Source organism: Neolamprologus multifasciatus, chromosome 1, assembly GCF_963576455.1.
Source record: "Neolamprologus multifasciatus chromosome 1, fNeoMul1.2, whole genome shotgun sequence".
Classification (NCBI taxonomy): Eukaryota; Metazoa; Chordata; class Actinopteri; order Cichliformes; family Cichlidae; genus Neolamprologus; species Neolamprologus multifasciatus.
Genome location: NC_140439.1, coordinates 6,991,108 through 7,016,262, shown reverse-complemented (window position 1 = coordinate 7,016,262; position 25,155 = coordinate 6,991,108). Strand labels below are relative to the sequence as shown.

Genomic DNA, 25,155 nt, shown 5'->3' with positions numbered 1-25,155 from the left:
ATATTTTCGCTTTAGCAGTTTTTTTTAATCTAAACAGTCACAGCAGGAATAAAAATCCGCTTCACTTTATTTACAACTGTGGGGTCAAGACTTCTAAGTGTTTTGTTCTGGCCTCACCACAGAGAGGGCTGGCAGGTGTGCTGCCTGTTGAGGCAAAACACCTGCTGTGAGGTTAGGCTGTACAGATAAGCATACATTTACTTTGTAAATAAGTATTCAAATAAGTATTAGAAAGTAGGCCAAGCCTGCTCGCAGCTGTGTTGACTGGCTGATACAAACCAAGATCGTTTTTCATACAACTTCAGCTTCCTTTTTTTAAAAAAAACCCCCCAAAACTCTTGGTTGGTTTTGCATAAAGTGGATTGTTGCCACAGTAAAAGTGGATATACATATGGCACATAACATCAGGGTGCAAGATGGTAGCAGGCAGGGAATACATGGAACGCCATAACAAAGTGCCATAATATACAGAAGCATCTGTGCTGAGTATGGCCTGGAAGTCCCCAGGTCAAAATGGGAGACACCAATGGGGTGGAGAATGGTCGAGCCTGTTGGACCTCCAGATACAGACGGACAAACTGGTGGTGGCTAACCATTTTTGGAATAAAAACAAAGATTGAGTTTCATAAGTAAAAATCTTGCAATTTTATTTGCATATAAAGGCAGCTAAATATATCACAATGAACTGAAAGAGAGAACTAACATTTCCATGAAGAGGGATACAATCAGAGAAAGAGCGAGAGAGGAACAGAGCACGAAAAGAGCATTTACAGCGGCAAAGTTGAGACAACTATTGGCAACTTTTTTTTGTGCTAGCAAGATTGCATTTACACACAGTGCAAAATTAGAAAAAAAGCAATAAAACACAAATACTATCAAATTTACACTTTAAAGGACAACTTAACCATGTTTAGGCAGGTGTGTTGTTGGGAACAATCAGCACCTGTTGGATTGTGACAAATTTTTCCTCTCTCATCCAAAATAAACATCTACCCTACTGGGAGAATTGATACAAAAATCATTAAAGAAACGTCTCAAGAGATTTTTAACGAGAGAATTAAAGAAACATGGCAAACATACAGGTGCATACAGAAAAAATGCACTTTTTTTGTCAAACACAACTTTTAGTACAGATGTTTTACAACATGAATATATAATATATATATTTTTATACATTACATTTTCCAAATCAGATCAGAAATCCATAATGGGGCAATACAAAGGGAATTTTTCCGGCTGTAACTGGATAGTCTTCTGTCCCTGCGTTGGTTAGGTGTTGTTTTGCGGGGATGATGGGTAATAAATAAGGACTTTTTTCTCTGAGCTCGCAGAGAAGGGGGGCTCTAGATGAGAACATTAAAGCTAGTTTAAGGCAGCGTCCCTGTCAGCCAATAAGAAAAAAGAGGAACTGACGAGAGGTTCGAAACAAACAAGAAGAACCCAAATATGAAATATCGTGATGACACATCCATGGTATGCATTGTCTGGCTAACACAAACCAAACGTTAAAAAAAAAAATTATACAAATTCACATAGCATCATTTATCTTACAGATCTGACCATTATTTATCAAGAGCAAGATTGTTTAATCACAAAAATCCCCCTAAAAAGGAGAATACCAGTATCAGCCAGGCTCATAGCTCAGCAGTCCCTCCAAATCTGCACACATTTAGACTTTAAAACATTTTTATATTTTTAATTCAAACATTCCAAATTTCTGCTGTAACAAACAATGTGGTGGTATGAAAGCCTTGAAAGAGAATATTCCGTACATTTAATTTAGTTTTTAAAAAAAAGAAGAAGAAAAAATTCAATTTGAGATCACAGATTTCTTCCCTGTGGCCAAGTAGTGTTTTAAGAGCGTGCAAGTTGAAAGCATTGTTCTCATCTGCCGTTCTGCACTAAGGCAACATCTTTTTGAGGGATTAATTCTTCCTGTGGCTGACAGGAAGCGGAGTGTGAAATGAAGCTGCGCCGACATAATAAACACTCGACCCTACACAGTCAAAATCAGGACAAAAGAAAGTTTCTTCAGGGATTATCTTTGCTTTGTCAAAGCCGTTTCTCATATTGAACAAAGCTGGAAAGCATTCTGGAGGAAAACGGGCCCTGATATCTGCAACTGTTCTGACTGTGTGCAGATGAACAACAACAATAATAAAAAAAAAAACCAGACCGGGACTGCTGGCACAAGCTTAAAAAAACCCAGAAAATTAAAACCTAAATAAAAAGCAATGGTATTCTCCTTTAACACTCCCACACACGCTCCCACCCCCACCCTGTCTTTAAATCTTCTCCGTCTCACAACAGGTTGGAGAAGATTCAAAGTTGCCAAAGAACCACTTATAACTTTATTTTTTTATTTTTTATTTTTTTTAAACTTGACATATTTTTTGAAAAGAAGTTGTTTATCCAGCCCTTGACCCTCCCCGCCCCCCCATCCTCTGATCTCAGGAGCTGGAAGGGTTGGGCAGGTCGAACACGATAGGGGGGTTGGTGGGCTGGAAGCTGACGGTGCAAGTCGACGCGTTGATGAATGTCGTGTAGCCGTCTGTCATGATCCCGTACCCTGGGGAGGCGGGAAGGGGAAAATGAGTGCCAGAAATAGGTAACATTCAATCATGTAACAGAGTTTGTAATACACTGTTTTTACCAAATCACTCCTTTGTTCACTCAATATACCAATTTCACACACTCAGTTTAGCAATTTGTATGCTTGAATTTACTTTGAGTGTTTCCATGAATTCACAAGGTTCATTTTTCAGCTTTATTCTACTTTCTCATCTTGCCACTAATTGCTGTGAACTGTTTGATTTGGGTACAGTTAATATGCAGCGGTTAAACACTTTAGACCACACACATACACACGTGGTCAGAATACGCTGCAGGTTCTTTGCATGTTGCATCAAACAGCAAGACGTTAGCAGCAGATCCTTTAAGTCCTATAAGCTGCGAGTGAGACCGGCAGTGGATCAGGCTTGTTCAAGCACATCCCTCCAGCTATGCCTGCTTTTTTGCTGTGTTACTTCCTTGGACCACAGGCAGCTCGTGCTCACTAATGCTGTGGGAGAGCAACACACAAGCATCAGTGTTTGGGAGATGAAGTTCTGTGACCCACTGCTCCTGCAACCAAAACCTAGACTGCAGTAAGTGATTGTTTAATATGTCACAGCACTTGGCCCGTGGGGTTGGTATGAGTCAATCAACATTACTTATTGTGTTCTCAGTTAACTGATCATTCGCATTGCCAAGGAAGTTATGTGATTAGTTCTGTTTGTTTTCTGGTCAAGCGGAAATCACAGTAGCTCATTTGTGCTTGTTTGTGTAGGTATTTGTCTTCACACAATGAAGGACTTTGGCTATTCAACCAACACAGCTGCATGTGTGCGCAGTTCTCCACAAAACAACAGCACAACAGCCAACTGGCTGCAGGTCTTCACCCTGAAAAGCTTCACCTTGTAGACTATGGTCTGCAAAAAGCACTAATGCACATGTGTTTGTATTGTGTGTTCCCTGGCACCAAAATGGACACACTCAACATCACCACCAAGAAAATAGACCAACAAAAAAAAAATAGTGGTTATTAAATAAGTAAATGATTACTGTCCAAATTATTATTTTTTTCCCTGAAATTCATGGGCCCTGAATCTGTGCATCCCTAGAAAGGTAAGAAACATTAGATTCATCTTCCTTTGTCTTGACACATGTTTTAAAATCAACAGAGCACAATTTGTTGATTGTGAGCATGTGCACATGTGTAAAAGATCCTTTTTCTACACTTCCACTTGCCAAAGGCCACCTCCCCATCATGCAATCAGAACGTATTCTCCTCTGAGGTCCCCAGAGTCAAAGAGAATTAACAGTTTAGGTTTTATTCCCAGTACCTTCGTGTATGCCTCCAAAGGCATGAAGCTTGGGTCGCACCCTTTTCTGGACCGTGTTGAGCAGCTCTACACAGCCAACCCGCTGTAGCTCCTTAGGAACCCAGTCTCGGAAACCTGCAGAAAGATTTCACAGCTGTCAAACCAGTCCTGGTGTTACTGTCTTTGCTTCCATTTGATCAGAACAACTGTGACCTGTAACACATCACCTTAAAATAAGCAGCAGAAAGATGTAAGTTAGCATTAATGACGTGAAACCCAACAAAATGAAAACAAAATGTCTCAAGCGTGAATGTAAATGTGGAAACAAACAAAAAACACAATCACCACCAACATACATGTGCGCACACACATATCACTCTGTACTATTAACTGGACGACTCCATATGGCCAACACTAAGCTCTACAGTAAAAATATCTGTGAATATACGTATATCTCCATCTATCATGTTCTGAACATACAATGGGTTTTTATGTTGAGCAGATTCATGCTGACATTAGCAGCCATTTATCACGAGTGCTGAGATAGTCTCCATGCACAAGGTCAAATAAACTTTCCCTTACAGTTTGAATTACTTGAGTCAGCAGTTCAGAGCATTAGGACTACTACAGGTCAAATCGGGAGTGGACCTTTTTTCCCCCAAAACTTTTTCAGCAGACATTAAAATTTCGGTGAATCACTACCAATTCACGCACAGCTTTTATTAACTCAAACTACCATTTGAGGCCCACTTTTGGCACCGTTTGACCACAATAGAGAATTCTTATTTATTTCAGAAGAATTACGTAATAGCAGAAATAAAACAACTGTTCATTTACTGGGTTCATATCTGAATTTCACAGCTTTAAAATGTGTCTGATAAATCCATATTTTTTCTCCACACTTGTGGAACACCCCTCTTTTCCCATCTCATTGTTTTGGATCTTCCATCTTTGGAGAATCATCCTAAATTTTCATCTTAAGCTGCCCTCTTCCTCCAGTACTGCTTTCCTATCCTACGGTCTCTCTCCAGTTGTTCGCAGCATCTGTCACACTGCTGTGAAATCGAGTTTCCATGCAATCAAACAGCCACAGCGGCTGCCGCAACAACAGCAGCAGCAGCAACCCTCCGTAGGCGAGAGGAAAGGAAATCACTCAATAAAGCCAGATGGAAAGCACAAGGAGGAAAAACACAAAAAACAACACAAACACATAGCAAAAAACAACAAAAAACAAAAACAGGACCCAAACAGCCAGAGGGAAAACTAATACAGCCAGTAGTGAGGGGAAAAAATATATATATTCACTTTGTTTTTCATGAAGTCAAACACAAACATTGAATTATGAAGCATGTCGGAGTGTTCACTTTAGTTACTGTTGGATTTAGATGGAAACAACATTGATTATAATGTAAGACATGCGGAGATCTGCTCAAACACAACCTACTGTCAAGCCACCAGTGACTTCACATACATTTTGAAGAAAGAGCCCAGACTTCATTAGAAACTGCAATGCAGGGGCTGTGATTGGTTAATTGGACTCACCGAGTGGAGGTCCGTGGGTCATCAGGATATCGATGCCCTCAGGGATGAGGTTCCATTTATCCAGCAGAGACTGTCCTCGAGGCAGGTTGAACCCCCATCCGTTAAACCACGGAGTCCTGCAGAGGCAGAGGGGAAGAGATCATATTAACATCACTCGGGAGAGCAACTGCACCATGATTACGCAAAGCAAAGATGATATCAGAAGGCAATAAATACCACAAAATGTATGCACCTCTGTGCAACATTACCAAGTCAGTGTAGCAGATAAATGGCTGTTTAATAAAAGCACATCTCATCTTGTGTCCCGGTTTATTCCACTCACTAATATATTATGTAAATGCTACATTTTAACCAGTTAAAAACCAAACCAAAGATTAGAAAAAGGTAACATAGTAGTAATAACAACTGGCAAAAAGGCTCATACAACGATAATGCAAACTTAAGTGTAAAATGTTTCCAAACTACAGAACAGGATAGGGTTTTTCTCCTGGAAGTTGTGCAACACATAACTACAGTTCAATTTGTCCCATTAAGGCCTCAGTCACATAGGCCTATAGACTGGTCGGCGCCCCTAGCAATGACTGGTCGCTAGGCAAAAACTGAAGAGTCCAAAGAGTGAGACCATTTGCCTTCAAAGTAAACGTTTCCCCTTTTGAAATGTGGTGGTTTCAGCAGTGAGACACCAGTTTTGCTTTGAAGGCGATAGCGAGCAACTTCACTTCCCTCAACCCGTCGCCAGCCTGTCAGGGAATCCACATTTCTCCCATGCAACTGGTGATTATCAGAGTCTCTGGATGAGCTTTAGGCTCGAGTGACCGGGGCTTTAGCAATCAATTTCACTATGACTGCCAGCAACAGCCAGCCCCCAACTTCAAAAAGTTTACGTAATACTCATTTTTCCCCAGCAACCACCAATTGGTTAACCATGTACTGCGTGCCTCATGCAGCAGAAGTGGTATCAAGTTCTTTCTGTAAGTGGGTCTTTTTTTTGTTGGCATACTGAGAGCTCACAAAGTTACAGATTTGGCAGCAAACAACTTAAAACAAGTCTAATGTACGTTTGCCTTTTTGTTCATGTGACTTTTTCCTTCTTTACTTTACGCCACCACAAGGAGTCACGGATTAGCCCCTACACTTGGGTGACTGGATGAATATGTTGTCTTTCTGGCCATTAGTCCACGGCCTGTTGGTTTTTTGGGATGATTTTTGTCATTTCATTTAGCTTATTTTATGCTCTGCTTACTTCATTTCAAACTGCATCAATCAGTCAGTCGGGGGATTTTGGACTGACAGTGGCTGAATGGAAAATCTTAAAGTTGCTGTGCAAAACTAGTAGAGTCAGAGTCTGTTAGTGGAATTAGTTTGCAATGCCTGATGTTTTTTGAAAAATGTTTTTAAAATATCTGTAAGTAGTGTGACATATTGCAAGAAGGCAGCAATTTCCTCTCATCCTTAATAACTGTAACTATTTTATGGCTGCAGAATCATTTTACATTGAACAAAATCATATTCATCCGTCTTCATCAAAGAAAAAAAAAATCACAACACATTTTTTAGTAATACTGACATTGCTACACCAAAATGAACAAGATAACCAAACCACAATATATTACTGTACAAGTCCAGGTTACCTTCAGTCAAATACACAACATACTTACAACCAGTGTTGGGACTAACGCGTTATTAAGTAACGCGTTACAGTAACTACGTTATTATTGTGGTAACGAGCACGGTAACTAGTTATTATGCCAAAATCAGGAACGCGTTAGTCGTTACTGGGATTTAGATAGGGTCGTTACTCGTTACTTCGTGTGGTGGCTATCGTGGAACTTCCACAGATTCTGTAACATTAGCAAAAGGTTAATGCAGAAGGAAAAGAGACCCGAGGCAGTCGCCGGTCCAAGTGTGAACTGAACTTCAGGTAAGACGTTATGACCTGCAGTCTATCTGGGTCAGATATAAACCAAGTTTAGGTGGAGTTTATTTTAGTTATTCTGACTTTTTCCGTACTGCGTACTAGCTAGCATGACGGAGTTTCTATACAGCTGGGTGGGTGCTATGAAGTTAATCATGTTGAACTTTATTTTGTTCATAAGTTATTAGAGTTGCCAACCGTCCCGTCTGGTATTCAGAGAAAATATTACGCGTTTCTTATTGAGGTGAAAAGGAACAGTTTGTCCCGGACTTCAGCTACAATGAAAAAGACACAAAGCTGGAGTTATTCTGTCTTTACGCTGCACAGCTGCCTCTTCTTCTTTCATTCTCCCCCCTCCCTCTCCCGTTTCTACTTCAATCATGAAAACTGATCAATGATCAGCTGATCGGCTCTCTTGTTTATCGCCCACTTTGCGCCATAAAGAGGAAACCAGCCGATGTCACCTTAAACAACAGCAGCACGTTTAAGCTTGATCAGCTGTTGTTAGAATTTATTTAATATTAATTTCTAGTATCAGCTGATGTTTGCTGGAGCCACAGCTGCAAAAAAGCTGCTGGTCATGATATCGGTTTGGTTATCTGGTGAGAGGGAAACATGAAGATGAAACCAGGAGATGTCCTTACAGAATCATCACAGCTGAACAGGTGATGGAGAAACAGGTTTACCTTTTAGGTGACATGAATGAGTTGAAGGGAAGTTATGAACTGTTTCTGAGAGACAGATAACCCCAGGATCCTTTTTTAGGTAGCTGACAGCTGGTAACTGTGCAGGTGCGGATCTAGCAAAGTTTTGCCAGGGGGGCCAAGTAGGGCATTAACAGGGAGAGGTGGGCACAAAGAAATAATTTTCTTTCTTATTCTCATTTAAATTGTCTGGCTTTTAAAAAATAATTATCTGAATCTTACAACAAAGGATTGATAGATTGATGCATATATACCATCAAAACAGTATACATCACTGTCACAACAGCGTTTGTTTTCATTCAAAGGCTTTATGAGTTTTCCTATAATGGCGGGCCAGTCTCTAGTCAAAATGCCCAGGCCGATTTTTTGTCCCAGTCCAGCCCTGTATGCAGCTCATCTGCAGTCTGGTGTTACCTACATCTTCCTAGTCAGAAGGCAGAATTTCCGAGTTCTGAGTACAATCAAAGCACCACGACTGCAGTTTTTGTGTTGGATGTGAAAGGCACACATGATGCTGTGACGTAGGCTAGAATCATGGCAGCAGTCAATGATGGTCCAGGCGTGGGATTTCTCTCGTGGAAATATGCACATTATCTTTTCCTTTCTATTGGTAGGTGGCACAGTGCACTTGTGGCAAGTAAGCAAACTAGAAGACTGGCAAAGTTGTGGAAGCAACACATTAACAAGAGAATTCTGAGTAAAACCAAAGTTACTTTCCCTAGTAACTAGTTACTTTGAAAGTAACGAGTAACTTGAAGTAACTGAGTTACTTTTGATAGAAGTAACTAGTAATGTAACTAAGTTACTATTTTAAAGTAACTTACCCAACACTGCTTACAACTAACTACTAATTGGGGCGACTGTTTACTCGTGAACATGGGAGTGCTTAGTTTGGAGGACTGGAGAAGCTTTAAATTCAAAGGGTCACAATCGTTGATTCGTTCATGTTAGAAGCCAAAATAAATGACTGACTGTGCAGGCCTGGTAGGAGGAAGAAAAAAAAGTGAATTTCTAAACAGCAGGGATCCACATCACATGTCAACCCCCACTCCCTCCGCTTCCTTTCTACAGATTGATTGACAGCAGCCGGGCCACCTCCAGCAGCCTGGATGGGAGTCTGCATCTCTGGGGTGACAGGCAGCATCTCAGCCTTCCCCAGCAGACACAAAGAGCCTCGATCTGGCTGAGTGGGAATGAGGAATAGATGGATGGATTGGATGGATGGATGGATGGAGGGGGTAGAAACAGATGAAGAAATAAAGTGAACTGCACAGGGGTTAGATATAGAAGCAGAGCTGTAGAAACCAAAGGGAGAAACAGAAATTGAGGAGAGGCTGGTTGATAAATTGAGCCTTCATTTATCACAATAGTGGTAATAGCTGAAGAAGGCTGACAACACAGGAAAGGAAGATAGATTATCATCACATAATACCTCAGTATATAAGCTGACCTACTGCTAGAAACCCAGAAAGAAAGAAAAAATCTTTTGATTTTAATTTTAGGGTTTTAGTTCAGTGCAGCAGAGTCACTGATGAAAAGATGACCCCATTCCCAGGTTACTTTGGGACAGACTGCAGAGTTTAGACCAGCTTCCTGTCACTTAGCAGTGGTGCTGGGTATGGCATTTGACCGAGGGGAAATCAGGGCTCCACAAACATCAATAGGCTTTGTTACAGTGAAAGATGGACGCTCCAGTGCAGATCAATACCTACTGTTCCAGAGGAGGGCCAAGAGGGGCTAAACAGAGCTAGCACAGACTTGAGATGTGTAAAACATAAGATCACAATCCCCCCGGTTCATTCTAAAACACAACTGAGCAACAAAACTACACTGCTGAAAATAAGAGCCTTAAAAAAAAATCCTATTAATTCACTGTGGTGAGAGAAACAAGCATTATAATGCAGTCTAAGCTCCAGCTCAACCTGTTTGGAGTATCGAGTGTTCTTATGTGCTTGGAAAAAAAAAAGAAAAAAAAGAAAAGCCAGTGGCGGCGGCAGAAGCTTGCTCTTTGATTTGCTCACTCAATCGTTGCCTCGTTCACTCGCTCAGTGGAGAGCTGAGAAATGAGGTTAAAAATGAAATGTGAGGAGCGCGCAGGGGAGTGAAGGCCACAGACTGAACTGATTAATTAGAACTAATCACACAAATCGGAGCTAATGGAAGTCTAATGGATTACTGGGAAGACTCGCCACTTCTCCGATGGAAAGAGTGCTGCCGCTGCGGTGTGGACAAACTTAGAAAGCTGGTGAATCAGAGCAGAGCTGGCCTGGTCGGCTTGCTGCACACAGAACGCACCAGCAGAGCATTTGTCTGCCTCAGGTTTTGACTAATAGCGACAAGGCCAAACTTTGAAAAATAGCCAGACACATTGGTCCCCCCCTCCCCCCTCCAGTAAAATAAATCGTGGTTTCTTGCAGCAGAAATAAATAAACATCTGGACCCTTGATTTTGCTCTGTGTTTCACATGTTTTCTCTCACATAAACACATTAATCTGAGAGATGAAACATAACTCCCGACATGAGCTGTGGATCCAGAGCCAAACTGAAAGGTCCTGACTGAATGCAGTACTGGCTGCTACAGATCGACACCACAATGCCCCCATTGTCGGCTGTCTGCCTATGAAATATACCTTCTATGCAAGTGCATTTGTTAACCTCTGCCAAGATTAATGACATCCCAGTCGCATAAAGGAGAGACTGTTTCCTGCGTGGCTGTGACACAGGTTTTATTATACTGTACTGTTGAGTGTATGTGTGTGTGTGTGCGTGTGTAGTGGGCAGAGTGCGCATCCAAGAAGCTTCCGAGTAGGATGTGAGCAAACAAAATGTACTGCTACCAGTCTCCTCCCTGACTGCATATATGCAGGCCAATGCATGTGTATGTGTGTACATTCTGAGCCCAGTCTTGCCTTGACACTCGCCATCTGGAGAGCGTCACCGTGGCAACAAAGGAGAAGCGTCTGGAGGCAAGCGCAGTGGGAAGTAAAACACATCCACAGAAATAGAAGCAGAAGTAAGAGAAAAGGAGAAGGAAGTGAGGAAGGATGCGCAAACACCGCAAAGATGGGAGAGAAAGAAGAGGAGTAGTTGTGCAGATAACGTGGAATGAAAAAGTTCACCTGTCAGATGTTGTCAGGTTGCTTTTGTGCAAACTTGGGAAAAGCGAGTGTTTAAGTTCAGCGGGAGGATAATCAAACATCACGCAATCATCAGGAAAGGTGAACCGTCTTTAACTCGAACACCACTGGCTTCAAATACCAACACGCAAAACAAAAAGAAACGCTGCATTAAATGCACAAGAAATGGGTAACCATAGTAACAGGAACATTAAACGACCCCCCCAACCCCCAAGGGAATCAAACAGTGCCAATGGGTTAAAAATCTGCAGCCTTAGCTGGCAGTAAGAGGTAAACCAGACAGAAGCCATTTAGCCCTCGTGTGCAGAACGCCAATATTCAATTAGGCCGGTGGACATCATTAGGACGGCAGCACGGAGCCTCTCTGGGCGTGACACCACTCTTAACCCCCTGTACTCCCCCGAGCTGTTCTTTCTGGGTCCTGTGATAAGCTACAGGACCCCCACCCCCTCCCATCACACACACACACACACACACACACAAAAACACAATGCTTGATTCTTCTCATTACATCTTTTATTCTGACTCCTCCCTTCCTAAATGGATCATTTTAAGCATTTTCTTTCCCACCACATCTCACCGGATCAGCTATTTTTAATGGTCAATGGTCTGTATTTGTATAGCGCTTTACTTGGTCCTAAGGACCCCAAAGCGCTTTACACTATACACAATCATCCACCCATTCACACACTGGTGATGGCAAGCTACAGTGTAGCCACAGCCGCCCTGGGGCGCACTGACAGAGGTAATGGTAAAGGTCCACATTATTCAGTAACATCATGATGAGCCAACATGTGTTGTTGGTGTTTATGTTAATAGTTTGAAATAAATTGTGATTTTGTGACAGTACAGCTGATATCAGACTTTCAGTGATTATCACCATTACAAAAAAGTATTAATTAACAGATAAGTAATCAGGTTAGTGCGGTAAGCTTATTTGTTAGCGTCCTGTAAACAAGAAACATCATGCACTCAGGGGAGGAGATTAGAGAAACACGACACTAGGGCTGGGCTATATCATACCGTTTACGGTAATACTGGTGTAATTTTGGGCAACGATAGGAAAATGAAATATCGCGATAGAATATGGGTAAAACGCACATGCGCAGTGCCTATGTTTACATATGCACATGGCGGCGACGCAGAATGAGAAGGGCGAAAGCGGATTGTTAAATGAAACGGATGAACCAGAATTGGTTTGTAAAAATGCTGCAACTTCGGTGGTGTGGAACTGGTTTGGCTTTCATCCGTCAGATACACAACAAAGCACTATTTTTGGTAGAGCATGCTAGCGGGCCGTCGTTATTACCGTGTTGTTTGGAAAATACGGCACACTTAAAATCAATCCTTTGATTTTTCTGAAAGTCGACAGTGCCCCTTATAATCCCGTGTGCCTTATGTATGAATTCTGGTTGTGTTTACTGACCTCAAAACAATTTTATGTGGTACACAGCGCTCGAAAATCTGTCAAATGTTTTAGTATGACTTTGCTAAGCTACGAAGCCGCACCGCTTGATGGATTGTCGGAGCATTACAACAATCGTAGGCAGGAGCCTCGCGGAGTGATACGTACTGTGCTTCAACATAATATTACCGTATTGTGTGTGTATAACCTCTTTTTAAGCTTTGTGGATATTATACATGGTTATGCTGAGGATATGTCGGCCAATTTCCACTGGAAATGCCTTTTGGTTAAACTGTCAGCAAGGAATTTGCACTGTTACATTTTTTATATAACTTTAATGCACATAAAAAACAGCTGCTTGTTTAAGTGAAAATACATTATTAGTGCAAAAAAACCCATCAAAGTTGTGGAGTTGTAAAGTATTTTGTCTAGTGTCAATTATTCTATATATCGTTATCGCAAATTTTCAAATATATCATGATAAATATTTTTGGTCATATCGCCCTGCTCTACACGACACCCTCTTGTTGATTTCTGTGCCGTGTTTACACATAACCTGGTTTCTAATCTGCTTCCATGACAAAAAATGTACAGACAGCAAGAAGAAGAAGAAAAAAAAGACTCGATTGAAGGAGAGAACAAGTCACAGTAAGGGGAGCCAAAAGAAGTCTCAATCGTTCGGTTTTCATATCAGACAAAAACTGTACCTAAAGAACCAATCGCTGCTAGTCCATATTTGAATGTGCACCTTCTGTTTTAACCAAAGACATCTACTCAGGTTTTTAATCTTACAATCTTATCTTATACCAGCATGTTGACTAACTGACACTGTTGCTCGACACCAGTTTCATTTCTTATGGATGAGCTTCTTTGTTTAGTAGAGTCTAACATATTCATAATATAGATCACAAAGAATACTGCAGTAAGATGACTGTAAATCCACCCAGTCTAAACTAAGGTCAAACTCTTTCATTATGTTCCTAAATCTCTCTCTCTCTCTCACACACACACACACACACACACACACACACCCTGTGCAAAGAGACTGTTTACCAAACACAGTACAGACTCACAGCCACTTCTTGTCATATCTCACTCGACGTACATCTGAGTCGGCGCTACAGACCTAACAACAAACATGATGAAGCTTGAAACATTAGGCAAACACTGACACTGTGCTACTGTATCACTACACCTCGTGTATTCTTCGAGCTCAAAGACCGAACAAAGGCTGGCTCCTCACACACTGCATCAGGCCTTAAAAGGCTTTGGTGCACTTGTTTTAAGTTCATACCAAGTGTTCATTTGTAATCTAAGGACAACAAATGATGATAAGCACTCGTTTTTATATATTTCCTGTGTACAAGACAAGCCAACACACCAATGGATTTATGCCCGAGAAGGGCAGCCAGCCGCCATAAACAACATTAAAAACTGGTCACTTTGAGACCGCAAAAATTCTAACCTGATTCTACGTTTCTTTACCTAATTATAAGGAAATCTGGCCAGTATGTATTGCTAGGTAGACCGATCAATGGCTGCCATCTCATATACATGAGCATCCACTGACATAAAGAGACTTCTGATGTCAGAAGCAAAGGACATGCTTCTTTTTAGTTGACATTTGCATTCAGCAATCACAGAAAGACAGTCTCACAAGCAGAAATAGACAATCATTTGTGAAAGCAGAGAAGTAGGAAACTGACCAGCATGCAATGCAGCTGCAAACAAAATCAAGTTTAAGGGGCTCAGATTAAGTTATTGCCTGTTATCACACTCTTTCTGAGCCACACTGCCAAAATCACAGGTGAAAATACTGCAAACTCTCAATGTATCGAACAGTATTGTCTCCTTTTCTAAAATCAGGTCAGTGTGTGACTGTACCCATGTTACCCAGTAACCAAAAGTGTGTTTCATTTAGAGGATTTCTGCTTCTTTTCCATGCTTAATAAGGGCTTGACACTCAACTAGACCCCTAAAGAATGTTCCAGCAGGATGAAAAATTGTGCATACACATGTGCGTGTTTTGGTCATGTTGAGAGCAGAGATAAGCTCGAAACATGTCACAGGTAAAGTATGATACTCTGGCTAAAAGCAGGAGCACAGCTGCACACTGGGATATCAGCTGGGTGCTGAACACAAAACAGGGACCAACAAGGTGCCTGTGACCAGCTCAGAGATAACAGCAGAAACAAGGAGGGAGAGTTAAGAGTGTGTGTGCAAGTCCAGCGATCCATCGTGTCTGACCTCTGAGTCAGAGCAGCACTGGGGTCAGCAGGGGGAGGGGTCTAATTGATCAACCTGTCAGAACCAATGAGGAGGGCCATGTTAATGGGACTTTTATAAGCCCCGCGGGACGCACCACCTGACACTGAAAGCCGTATGAGTATGTGCAAAGCAGAGTTCATTCCCTGTGTGTGTGTGTGTGTGTGTGTGTGTGTGTGTGTGTGTGTGTGTGTGTGTGTGTGTGTGTGTGTGTGTATCCCAGAGCCCAGGTAGCCTTATTAAAAGGAGCCAAGTGGAGACTGGCTGGGTTTTGACAAATGGCCTCTCAACACCAAGGCCACCTTTGCAAACTTTGGGGACAAGGTAGAAGGCGAAGTCACAAGGGTGAAGGGGCCATGTTGTTGTGTGTGTGTGTTTGTGTGTGTGTGTGTGTGTGTGAGAGAGAGAGTGGGAGAGTGTGTGCGTGTTTGAGCTCTGCTCCAGCACTAATAACCTGTGCCTGGTGACTGATGGAGTGTGGAATGGATTAATCTTGCTGCAGTCATGCTGCCAAACACAGAGGCGCTAAGGGTTAGCCACCAGACTTAGCTCACTTAGGAAAGGCTATAACCATGGGGACTGGCTGTTTTATACACACACACACGAGGACACACGAGGACACACACACACACTCACACACACACACTGTCTCCCAGGGGTTCGTCTCCACACCGAGATGCAGCCAGCTGCAGTTTGACCTGCGGGCTGCTAATGTAAAACAAGCACTGCAGACACCTCACAGCAAACACAGCTGCTCTCGACGACCCGGCAGCTCCCAGCGCGAGAAACAGAGGAAAAGAAACGGCAAAGGGCCAGTGCCCAACGATGTAACAGGAAATCAAATAAGAGTAGAGAGGGTCAGAGTGTATCCCCTGCCATTATTACATCTAAGAGACTTCCTCAATAAACACCTAACACCCCCCCGCCTCGCTCTGTAGCACAAACTCACAGCCTAACAGCAGCCGTAGGTACAATGGATTAGCACAGACATCAAAGACTCCACAGACTCCACTAACTGAACCTGAAAGTGCCCGTCTATGAAAATACATGCAATGCATCTGTGTGTGAGTGTATATATGTTGTCTGTTTTGCCAAGAACTGAATGTAGAATGTGGAAAGCTGTGGCTTTTATGTAGGAACTAGTCATTAAGTTTTTAATATAATGGAACCAAGAATGCTAAAACGATTTACATCCAACCCACAGAAAAATGGTGACTTACAACTAGGGATGGGTATCGTTTAGGTTTTATCCGATACCGGTGCCAAACCGGTACTTTTGAAACGGTGCTGGTGCTTAAACGGTGCTCAAACCGGTGCTTAAAGAATGGAGAACACAAAATTGGTCCAAAAACATCTTATGTTCAGCTGTTTTTTTGTAAAAAGATAACAATGTTAGCCTTTTCTGCAGCTATACGGGATTTATGGTATCACTCTTGGCTGGAAGCAGTGCTAAATCAATGGAAAAAACACAAACTTTGTCCAAAAACCTCTCATGTTTAGCTGTTTTCCACTTTTTCTTTGGTCATTTTAGCCTTTTTGGCCAGGATGAAGGGAGTATCTGCCATCAAACAAGAAGACAGCTGCATGTAACTATGACGGTGTTTGCTAGTTCTCCTTACATGCATTAATTTAATAACGTGGTTAGCCTACTAAGCTACTCACGCAGAGAAGAACGGCTGCTGCTGCATCATCATCATCCGTCATCATTTCTGCTACACTGGCAGGGCTAGGGGCCAGGACTCTCCTCTTCGGGTTTTTGGGGGATGTTGCTAACTCCGGGTCCGATAACAGGCAACCCACCCGCAGTCGATGCGCTGGTGTGAGGTCTTGCAGCAAGCTATCAAATACGGCGCATTTTTCGGCTTTTAAAAAAAACGCTATCCGTCGCCAGGTGTTTCATCGGATTTGAGGTGTTACCTTCTTTGACAGTATCAGCTTGAAGCACTTGTTGCAGCTGCTGAGTTTGCATATTTTGCTGTGAAGTACAGCCAGACTTTTGACCGCTTCGCCTTGGGCATTTTTAATCTGTAGCTCTGCTCTAAAAGAACGTACGTACATGGACCCGCCTACTATCCGGAAACGTAAAATGATTGGCTAGAATCTAAAGTGTATCATTCCATACCAGTTGGTGGCGGTAATGCACCTTTCAGTTGTTTGCCAACCGCCAATATAAATGTAAGGAAGAAGAAAGTGTACCACAGCTCAGGAAAAAAAAGCACCGAAATAAAGCACCGAAATGTGCGCTGCTTTTCGGTCTGGTTACTACCGTTTATGTCAGAACCGGTGCCATCATGGCACCGGATACCGGTACCCATCCCTACTTACAACTATTCAACAAAAATAGAAAAACAAAATCAAAACACAATTTGCCTTTTTTTTTGCTGGTATAAACGCCTCGGACACTTCTGACTTCTGTATTTTGATTACAATGTAAGAAGTATAACTCCCCTCCCCAAAAACACCAATTCTGCACAAACAATACGCTGTGGGACAATTGTATCAATAATGCATTACACTGCATTATGGTAAATTAACCAATCATTTTTTTGTCCCACTCTAACCATAGATCGACCTCAGTGTCAGTATTAACTGGTGTAGCACCGGGTGATAATTCTGCCCCAATGTAATATTAGGGGTGAAACAGACACATCTCTCTCTCTCTTTTTTTGTTTTATCTCAAAAACAGAGAAAATGTCCACCATAGTTTACTTGATTTTCAGACTGATAATCAAAATAAAATGAAAAATGGCAAAAACAATTTTTAATTATGCCTTAAAAATGCTTATTAACTGATTGTTAAACTGTTGTAAAATAACTTAATAATCATTTTTGCTTCAGTTTTAACATATTCTACATTTATTTTCATATTTTATTAATCTTACCAATTTCCTTTCAAGTCCAGTTCACAGGACCAGTTTCTACTTAGCGTTACTGTTCTGAGGCATGAATGCAAACATGTTTGTTAGTTGTAGTGACTTTGTTTTCTAGACCATCATTTGCCTTCATTGGTCACACTGAAGTTTAATGTAACTTTACAATGCAGTAAAGTTACATTTCCAACAGATCTCAACTTAAATCTGTTTTGGTGCCTGTGAAATGCTTTTTACAAGGCTTTGTGTGAAGCAACTGTAGTAGCAAGATGAGAAAAGGTATACAGTGGGGCAAAAAAGTATTTAGTCAGCCACCGATTGTGCAAGTTCCCCCACTTAAAATGATGACAGAGGTCAGTAATTTGCACCAGAGGTACACTTCAACTGTGAGAGACAGAATGTGAAAAAAAAATCCATGAATTCACATGGTAGGATTTGTAAAGAATTTATTCGTAAATCAGGGTGGAAAATAAGTATTTGGTCACCTCAAACAAGGAAAATCCCTGGCTCTCACAGACCTGTAACGTCTTCTGTAAGAAGCTTTTCTGTCCCCCACTCGTTACCTGTATGAATGGCCTGTTTGACCTCATCATCTGTATAAAAGACACCTGTCCACAGCCTCAACCAGTCAGACTCCAAACTCCGCCATGGCCAAGACCAAAGAGCTTTCGAAGGACACCAGGAAAAGAATTGTAGACCTGCACCAGACTGGGAAGAGTGAATCTACAATAGGCAAGCAGCTTGGTGTGAAAAAATCAACTGTGGGAGCAATCATCAGAAAATGGAAGACATACAAGACCACTGATAATCTCCCTCGATCTGGGGCTCCACGCAAGATCTCATCCCGTGGGGTCAAAATGATCATGAGAACGGTGAGCAAAGATCCCAGAACCACACGGGGGGACCTGGTGAATGACCTGCAGAGAGCTGGGACCAAAGTAACAAAGGTCACCATCAGTAACACACTACAACGGCAGGGAATCAAATCCCGCAGCGCCAGACGTGTTCCGCTGCTGAAGCCAGTGCATGTCCAGGCCCGTCTGAAGTTTGCCAGAGAGCACATGGATGATACAGCAGAGGATTGGGAGAATGTCATGTGGTCAGATGAAACCAAAGTAGAACTTTTTGGTATAAACTCAACTCGTCGTGTTTGGAGGAAGAAGAATACTGAGTTGCATCCCAAGAACACCATACCTACTGTGAAGCATGGGGGTGGAAACATCATGCTATGGGGCTGTTTTTCTGCCAAGGGGACAGGACGACTGATCCGTGTTAAGGACAGAATGAATGGGGCCAAGTATCGTGAGATTTTGAGCCAAAACCTCCTTCCATCAGTGAGAACTTTGAAGATGAAACGAGGCTGGGTCTTCCAACATGACAATGATCCAAAACACACCGCCCGGGCAACAAAGGAGTGGCTCCGTAAGAAGCATTTGAAAGTCCTGGAGTGGCCTAGCCAGTCTCCAGACCTCAACCCCATAGAAAATCTGTGGCGGGAGTTGAAAGTCCGTGTTGCTCGGCGACAGCCCCAAAACATCACTGCTCTTGAGAAGATCTGCATGGAGGAATGGGCCAAAATACCAGCTACTGTGTGTGCAAACCTGGTAAAGACCTATAGTAAACGTTTGACCTCTGTTATTGCCAACAAAGGTTATGTTACAAAGTATTGAGTTGTATTTGTGTTATTGACCAAATACTTATTTTCCACCCTGATTTACGAATAAATTCTTTACAAATCCTACCATGTGAATTCATGGATTTTTTTTTTCACATTCTGTCTCTCACAGTTGAAGTGTACCTCTGGTGCAAATTACTGACCTCTGTCATCATTTTAAGTGGGGGAACTTGCACAATCGGTGGCTGACTAAATACTTTTTTGCCCCACTGTAAGAGCTGCTTGCGGACAGCTCAGGTGGGGTTGGAGTGAGCAGTGAGGTGTTATGGGAACATAGACACGACTACATGGAACACGGAGTCCAAACACTTTGAAATATGGATCCGCCAGGAAGGAAGGCTGGTCTGAGAAACTGGAGCCCAGACTAATAAAGAGAGGGAATCTGGGTCCTATTCAGAGGCTGTATGGGAGCTGGGGGCAGGGGCCAAGACCCATTCAACCTTCCCTGAGACACAGGGACAAGGGTCCATTACCCTCTTCCAGCCCCGGCCTCACCGAACTTGATCCTGGAGAACAATGTATGAAGGGGGGGAGGGGCGGCGGGAGGGAAAGGAGTAAGGGGAGAGGATAATATCTCTGGGAAATTAGTGAGTTTTCTTCTGTGACAATAACTGACAGGCAAGGTTTCATTACCCAGCTCTGCTCCAAGGACCATGGCTGCAGCGTTTTTTCTACGCATTTCAAAACGGGACAAGGTGAAAATGGAATGAACGCACGCAGTCGCACAGGTGTGTCTTTCAGACAATTACAAAGCTCTTCCGTCTTACTGCTTTTCTTCCTCGGCACAAAGACGACTGCTCCGGGTCTACAAGTTAATTGAAAAAAAAGAACTGAAAAAGCTGTTTTGAACAGTTGAACTTTCATTTCTGACATACAATACTGACAGCAGATAAGACATGAAAGGAAATTATTAAAGACCGTCATTGTGCGTTTTGGCCTCTGCCAGTTGTTGTACCAATTCAGGCCCAAAGCTGAAGGTCTGCTGCACATCAGACATGAACAGAATTTAAACAGAGTCAAAGAATAATGAAAAATAAATTGAGTTGTCTGACATGGAAAAGTTATAACTTAAGAAGAATTTGGACTTCAAATCCTTGTTTCTTTATGAAAAAGACACACGGTGTTCAAAATAAATCACTTTTCAAAATATCAGGTCAAGTATTATCTGCCCAGGTCCCTGTGCATTCTTTTACAAGGCACTTTGCAATGCTAGTTTTAATGCCCTGCATTTAAGGACACTTTTCTGAATGGCCTCTACTTTTACAGAAACTTCACGGTCAGGGTAATGTCAGATTCTGGTGACTGACATCAAGTGCCACTTCAAAGTGAACCAGAATTGGTTTGTAAAAATGCGGCCACTTCAGTGATGTGGAACTGGTTTGGTGTTTGTCCGTCAGATACCCACCAAAGCACATTTTTTTGTAGAACATGCAAGCGGGCTGTCATTATTGCCTCATTTTTTGGACTAAGGTGCTCGTAAAATGGGAGTAATCTGGGTCCAAAACTCCATCCGCTTCAGGTCCCAAAGTCAAACGAACACTGCGGCATCACTGAGAGCTAAAAACTGTCTAAATTCTTTCATCTTTAATGAAATGCTCAGCGTTGCCGCTTTACCAGGTGTAACAATTAAGTTTAACATCCAGGCATCCATGAAAACAGAATTTATTACATTTAACAGAGTTAGAAGTTAGCAAGAAGTTAGCAAGAAGTTAGCAAGAAGTTAGGAAGAAGTTAGCTCGCTAGTTTCGCTAGTTACCTAAGCATGATAAACCATGTTCTGTTCTCATGTTCTGAAAACTAAATAGCAGTGACGTTTGTAGGGTTACTGAAGTTGGGCTAGCTGGTATGTAATGATGTGCTACGTGATCGCTAGCGACACAGCTATGTTAGCATAACATAAGAATGAACGCTAAAACTTTTCCACTCAATAAAAGTTAACACGAGAGTTCCTGATGGTTAGAGACAAATACAATCGCATGGCAGGATGCTGTAAACGGACCAAACTTCAGTCAGGAGAACAACTGAGATAATTCATCTACATTACCAGGTTAGTCATTAATACACTGCAACAACATGGGAATAGAGAAGCTGTGATAGAATATAGCATTAATGAATCAATGGTACAGAAGTGGAGGAAGCAAGAAGAATGAGTTGAATAAAGTTTGATTTATCTGACTGCTTTGTTTCGCTTAATGTGCCTTATAATCCCGTGCACCTTATGGTCCGAAAAATATGTATTTGACTTTTTTATTTGGCACACTGCAGTTTAATGTTGCAAAGCACCTCTTTTTAACTTTAGTGGATATTATACATGGTTATGCTCAGGATATGTCAGCCCATTCATACTGGAAATGTCTTTTGGTTAAACTGTCAGCAAGAAATTTGCATTTGCACTTTTACATTTTTATATAGCTTTAATGCACATAAAAACAGCTGCTTGTTTAACCCTCTGGGCTTGTTCAAAATCACTACCCTTTCAGCTTGTTCGTGGCCAAAAGTGGCCACCAAAGGATTAGGTCTGTAATTTTTATTATTTTTATGGGGGTTTTTTTGCCATTTTTTCTGCATAAAGCTTTTAGCTAACTTTAGTTCTTTTCATAAATATAAAATAGTTATTAATTTTTTAATTTTTAACACTTTAAACACCAGTTTGTTTGTCCACTGCACTAGCTGGAAGACAACCTCAAATCTCTCAATTTTATATAATTGCATTGCTACTGAAATTTCTTGTGTTATTAACCCTCCTGTACTCTAGGTGAAAAAAGTTACCCTTTTGGGTAACTTTGGATTTTTGATTCTCAATATATCAGGCATTTTAAAGACTAGTTGCATGAAACTTGGCCAGGATGTGCATTTTAGCATTATTTTTAAAATTCAATGATCCCCTCTATTGTGTGGTGTATAGTAAAGGAGATAAATATAAGGCTTAACTCCTAGGTTCTAATTTCCATTTTGGGTACCATTGACTCCCATTATAATCACATATTTTCGATATACTGTAATTCTGACATGTGATAATTATTTTCCCGTGAATACCTAATGGATCTAAGCCTCAGCCTTCAAAATAAAGGAAAAATAGGTTTTGGATCCAATGAGCACAATATTAGGTACAGCACTCCCATAGACATTTTCAGTGGTTTTGAATGCAGGTCATGGTTATCTTATTATGCAAATTACATGGCAATAAAACAGCTGACCACCATAAAATAGTCTTGATGTGGTGGAACTGATATAAGAGAGTGGTGTGAATGTGATTGAGAATATATATATACTGTGTGTGTGTGTGTGTGTGTCGGTCGCAAACAAAACAGCCCATAGAGCCGCCTCCTTGAAGTGAACAACGGCAGCCTGCAACTTTCTTCTCTTCCTCTAAATCTCTCTAAATGTGTGAATCTCTTCACTCTGAATGAGCCTTGTTTGCTCTGAGCAGTGAGGGGGGGATGGGGTGCAAGAGCAGGCAGTCTTTGTTGAGCAGAGGGGGGAGGGGTGTGAAAACAGCCACCTGGCTGGGAAAGGGCAGACGGGGAAGGGCAGTCTTTGTGCCAGTGACACAACAGAGCCGGGAGGAGGGGGGAGAGGAGAGGGAGGGGAGAGACAGAGAGAGATCCTTTCACATATTATTGGATAAGTGCACATTTGAAGTCTGTGAGAATAGTTTGCACAGACGACACGAAATGCACTGAGACGCGCATGCACAACACGAAGCGCACGGTCAATTTAGGGGAGGCTTGGAAGCTGTGCTCATGTGCAAACAGCGCGTTATTATCATAACTGCTGCAAATGGTAGGATATGTTCTGTCTGCAAAATCCACCCATCTAGAGGTTCGTGCTATAAAATGTAAATTACATCTTTGTTCAGTTTGTTGTTGAGTTTGTTCAGGTCAGTTCAGTTTCCTTAGTGGCACAGGAACACAGAACAGGGAGAGACAGAAAAAGATAATCGTCTGTACAATAAGATAGAGGATGATCTTTTTTTTTAAAATTTAGGTGCATCTTTGAAGTCTGTGAGAATAGTTTGCAGCCTTGTCTTACTAGTGATTTCTGCACAGACGCCACGAAATGCACAGACGGGCGTACGCACAACACAAAGCGCACAGTCAATTTAGGGGAGGCTTTTGCTGAGAAAGAGCAGCGTTCCAAAAAGCGGAAGCAGTGCTCATCGTGCAAACAGCACATTATTATCGTAAGTGCTGCAAAGATATATATAAGATATGTCCTGTCTGCAAAATCTAACCATCTTGTGGTTCATGCTATGTATGATAATGTAAATTACATCTTTGTTTAGTTTGTTGTTGAGTTTGTTCAGGTCAGTTCAGGTTTTTTTTTGCAATAAAGTGTTATTGTTCCAAAAACAATAATGCATCCAAATCAATGTTGTTATGAATTATTTACCCATTCAAGGCTGTAATAACCTCATGCCAAATATTTCCATTTGCAACTAATTTTTGAAAATATTGCATATTATGGTTTTTTTCCCCAAAAAAAAACAACAGGGTTTTTTATGACAATAAAGCCATAGAAACCTAAAAATTATTTCAAAAATTATGAAAAACTTTATATCTGTGGTTAGGTCTGAAGTTGTTTAAAAGATCTGATGTGAAAAAAAAATGAAAAGAAAATTCATATATGATATTGCTATATCACCTTTTGGATGGGGACCCGTTTGGGTCCCGAGGGATACCAATGGATGTAAATTGCAAAAACTCTTATTGCTCCAAAAATAATAATGCATCCAAATCAATGTTGTTATGAATTATTTACCCATTCAAGGCTGTAATAACCTCATGCCAAATATTTCCATTTGCAACTAATTTTTTGAAAATATTGCATATTATGGTTTTTTCAACCCCAAAAAACAGGGTTTTTTATGACAATAAAGCCATAAAAACCTAAAAAATATGAAAAAAAATATGAAAAACTTTATATCTGTGGTTAGGTCTGAAGTTGTTTAAAAGATCTGATGTGAAAAAAAATGAAAAAAAATTTCATAAATGATATTGCTATATCACCTTTTGGATGGGAACCTAGAAGGGTGTAAATTGTAAAAACTCTTATTGCTCCAAAAATAATAATGCATCCAAATCAATGTTGTTATGAATTATTTACCCATTCAAGGCTGTAATAACCTCATGCCAAATATTTCCATTTGCAACTAATTTTTTGAAAATATTGCATATTATGGTTTTTTCAACCCCAAAAAACAGGGTTTTTTATGACAATAAAGCCATAAAAACCTAAAAAAATATGAAAAAAAATATGAAAAACTTTATATCTGTGGTTAGGTCTGAAGTTGTTTAAAAGATCTGATGTGAAAAAAAATGAAAAAAAATTTCATAAATGATATTGCTATATCACCTTTTGGATGGGGACCATTTTGGGTCCCGAGGGACATAGGAGGGTGTAAATTGTAAAAACTCTTATTGCTCCAAAAATAATAATGCATCCAAATCAATGTTGTTATGAATTATTTACCTATTCAAGACGGTAATAACCTCATGCCAAATATTTCCATTTGCAACTAATTTTTTGAAAATATTGCATATTATGGTTTTTTCAACCCCAAAAAAACAGGGTTTTTTATGTCAATAAAGCCATAAAAACCTAAAAAATATTAAAAAAATTATGAAAAACTTTATATCTGTGGTTAGGTCTGAAGTTGTTTAAAAGATCTGATGTGAAAAAAAATGAAAAAAAAAAATCATAAATGATATTGCTATATCACCTTTTGGATGGGGACCATTTTGGGTCCCGAGGGACATAGGAGGGTGTAAATTGTAAA

At 41.1% G+C, this 25,155-nt stretch overlaps 1 protein-coding gene across 2 annotated transcripts in view; it reads right to left on the bottom strand.

Moving 5' to 3' along the window:
- Positions 1-621: 621 nt before the first annotated feature.
- mpped2a (metallophosphoesterase domain containing 2a) overlaps positions 622-25,155 on the bottom strand; it is an 84,922-nt gene continuing 60,388 nt past the window's right edge. For both annotated transcript variants that reach the window (XM_085146795.1, XM_085146883.1), the window contains 3 exons: positions 5,406-5,521; positions 3,885-3,998; positions 622-2,569 (listed from right to left, as the gene is read on the bottom strand). In XM_085146795.1, coding sequence (XP_085002921.1) covers positions 2,451-2,569; positions 3,885-3,998; positions 5,406-5,521 — 349 coding nt within the window. In that variant the 3' untranslated portion in view covers positions 622-2,450. The remainder of the gene's footprint in view (positions 2,570-3,884; positions 3,999-5,405; positions 5,522-25,155) is intronic.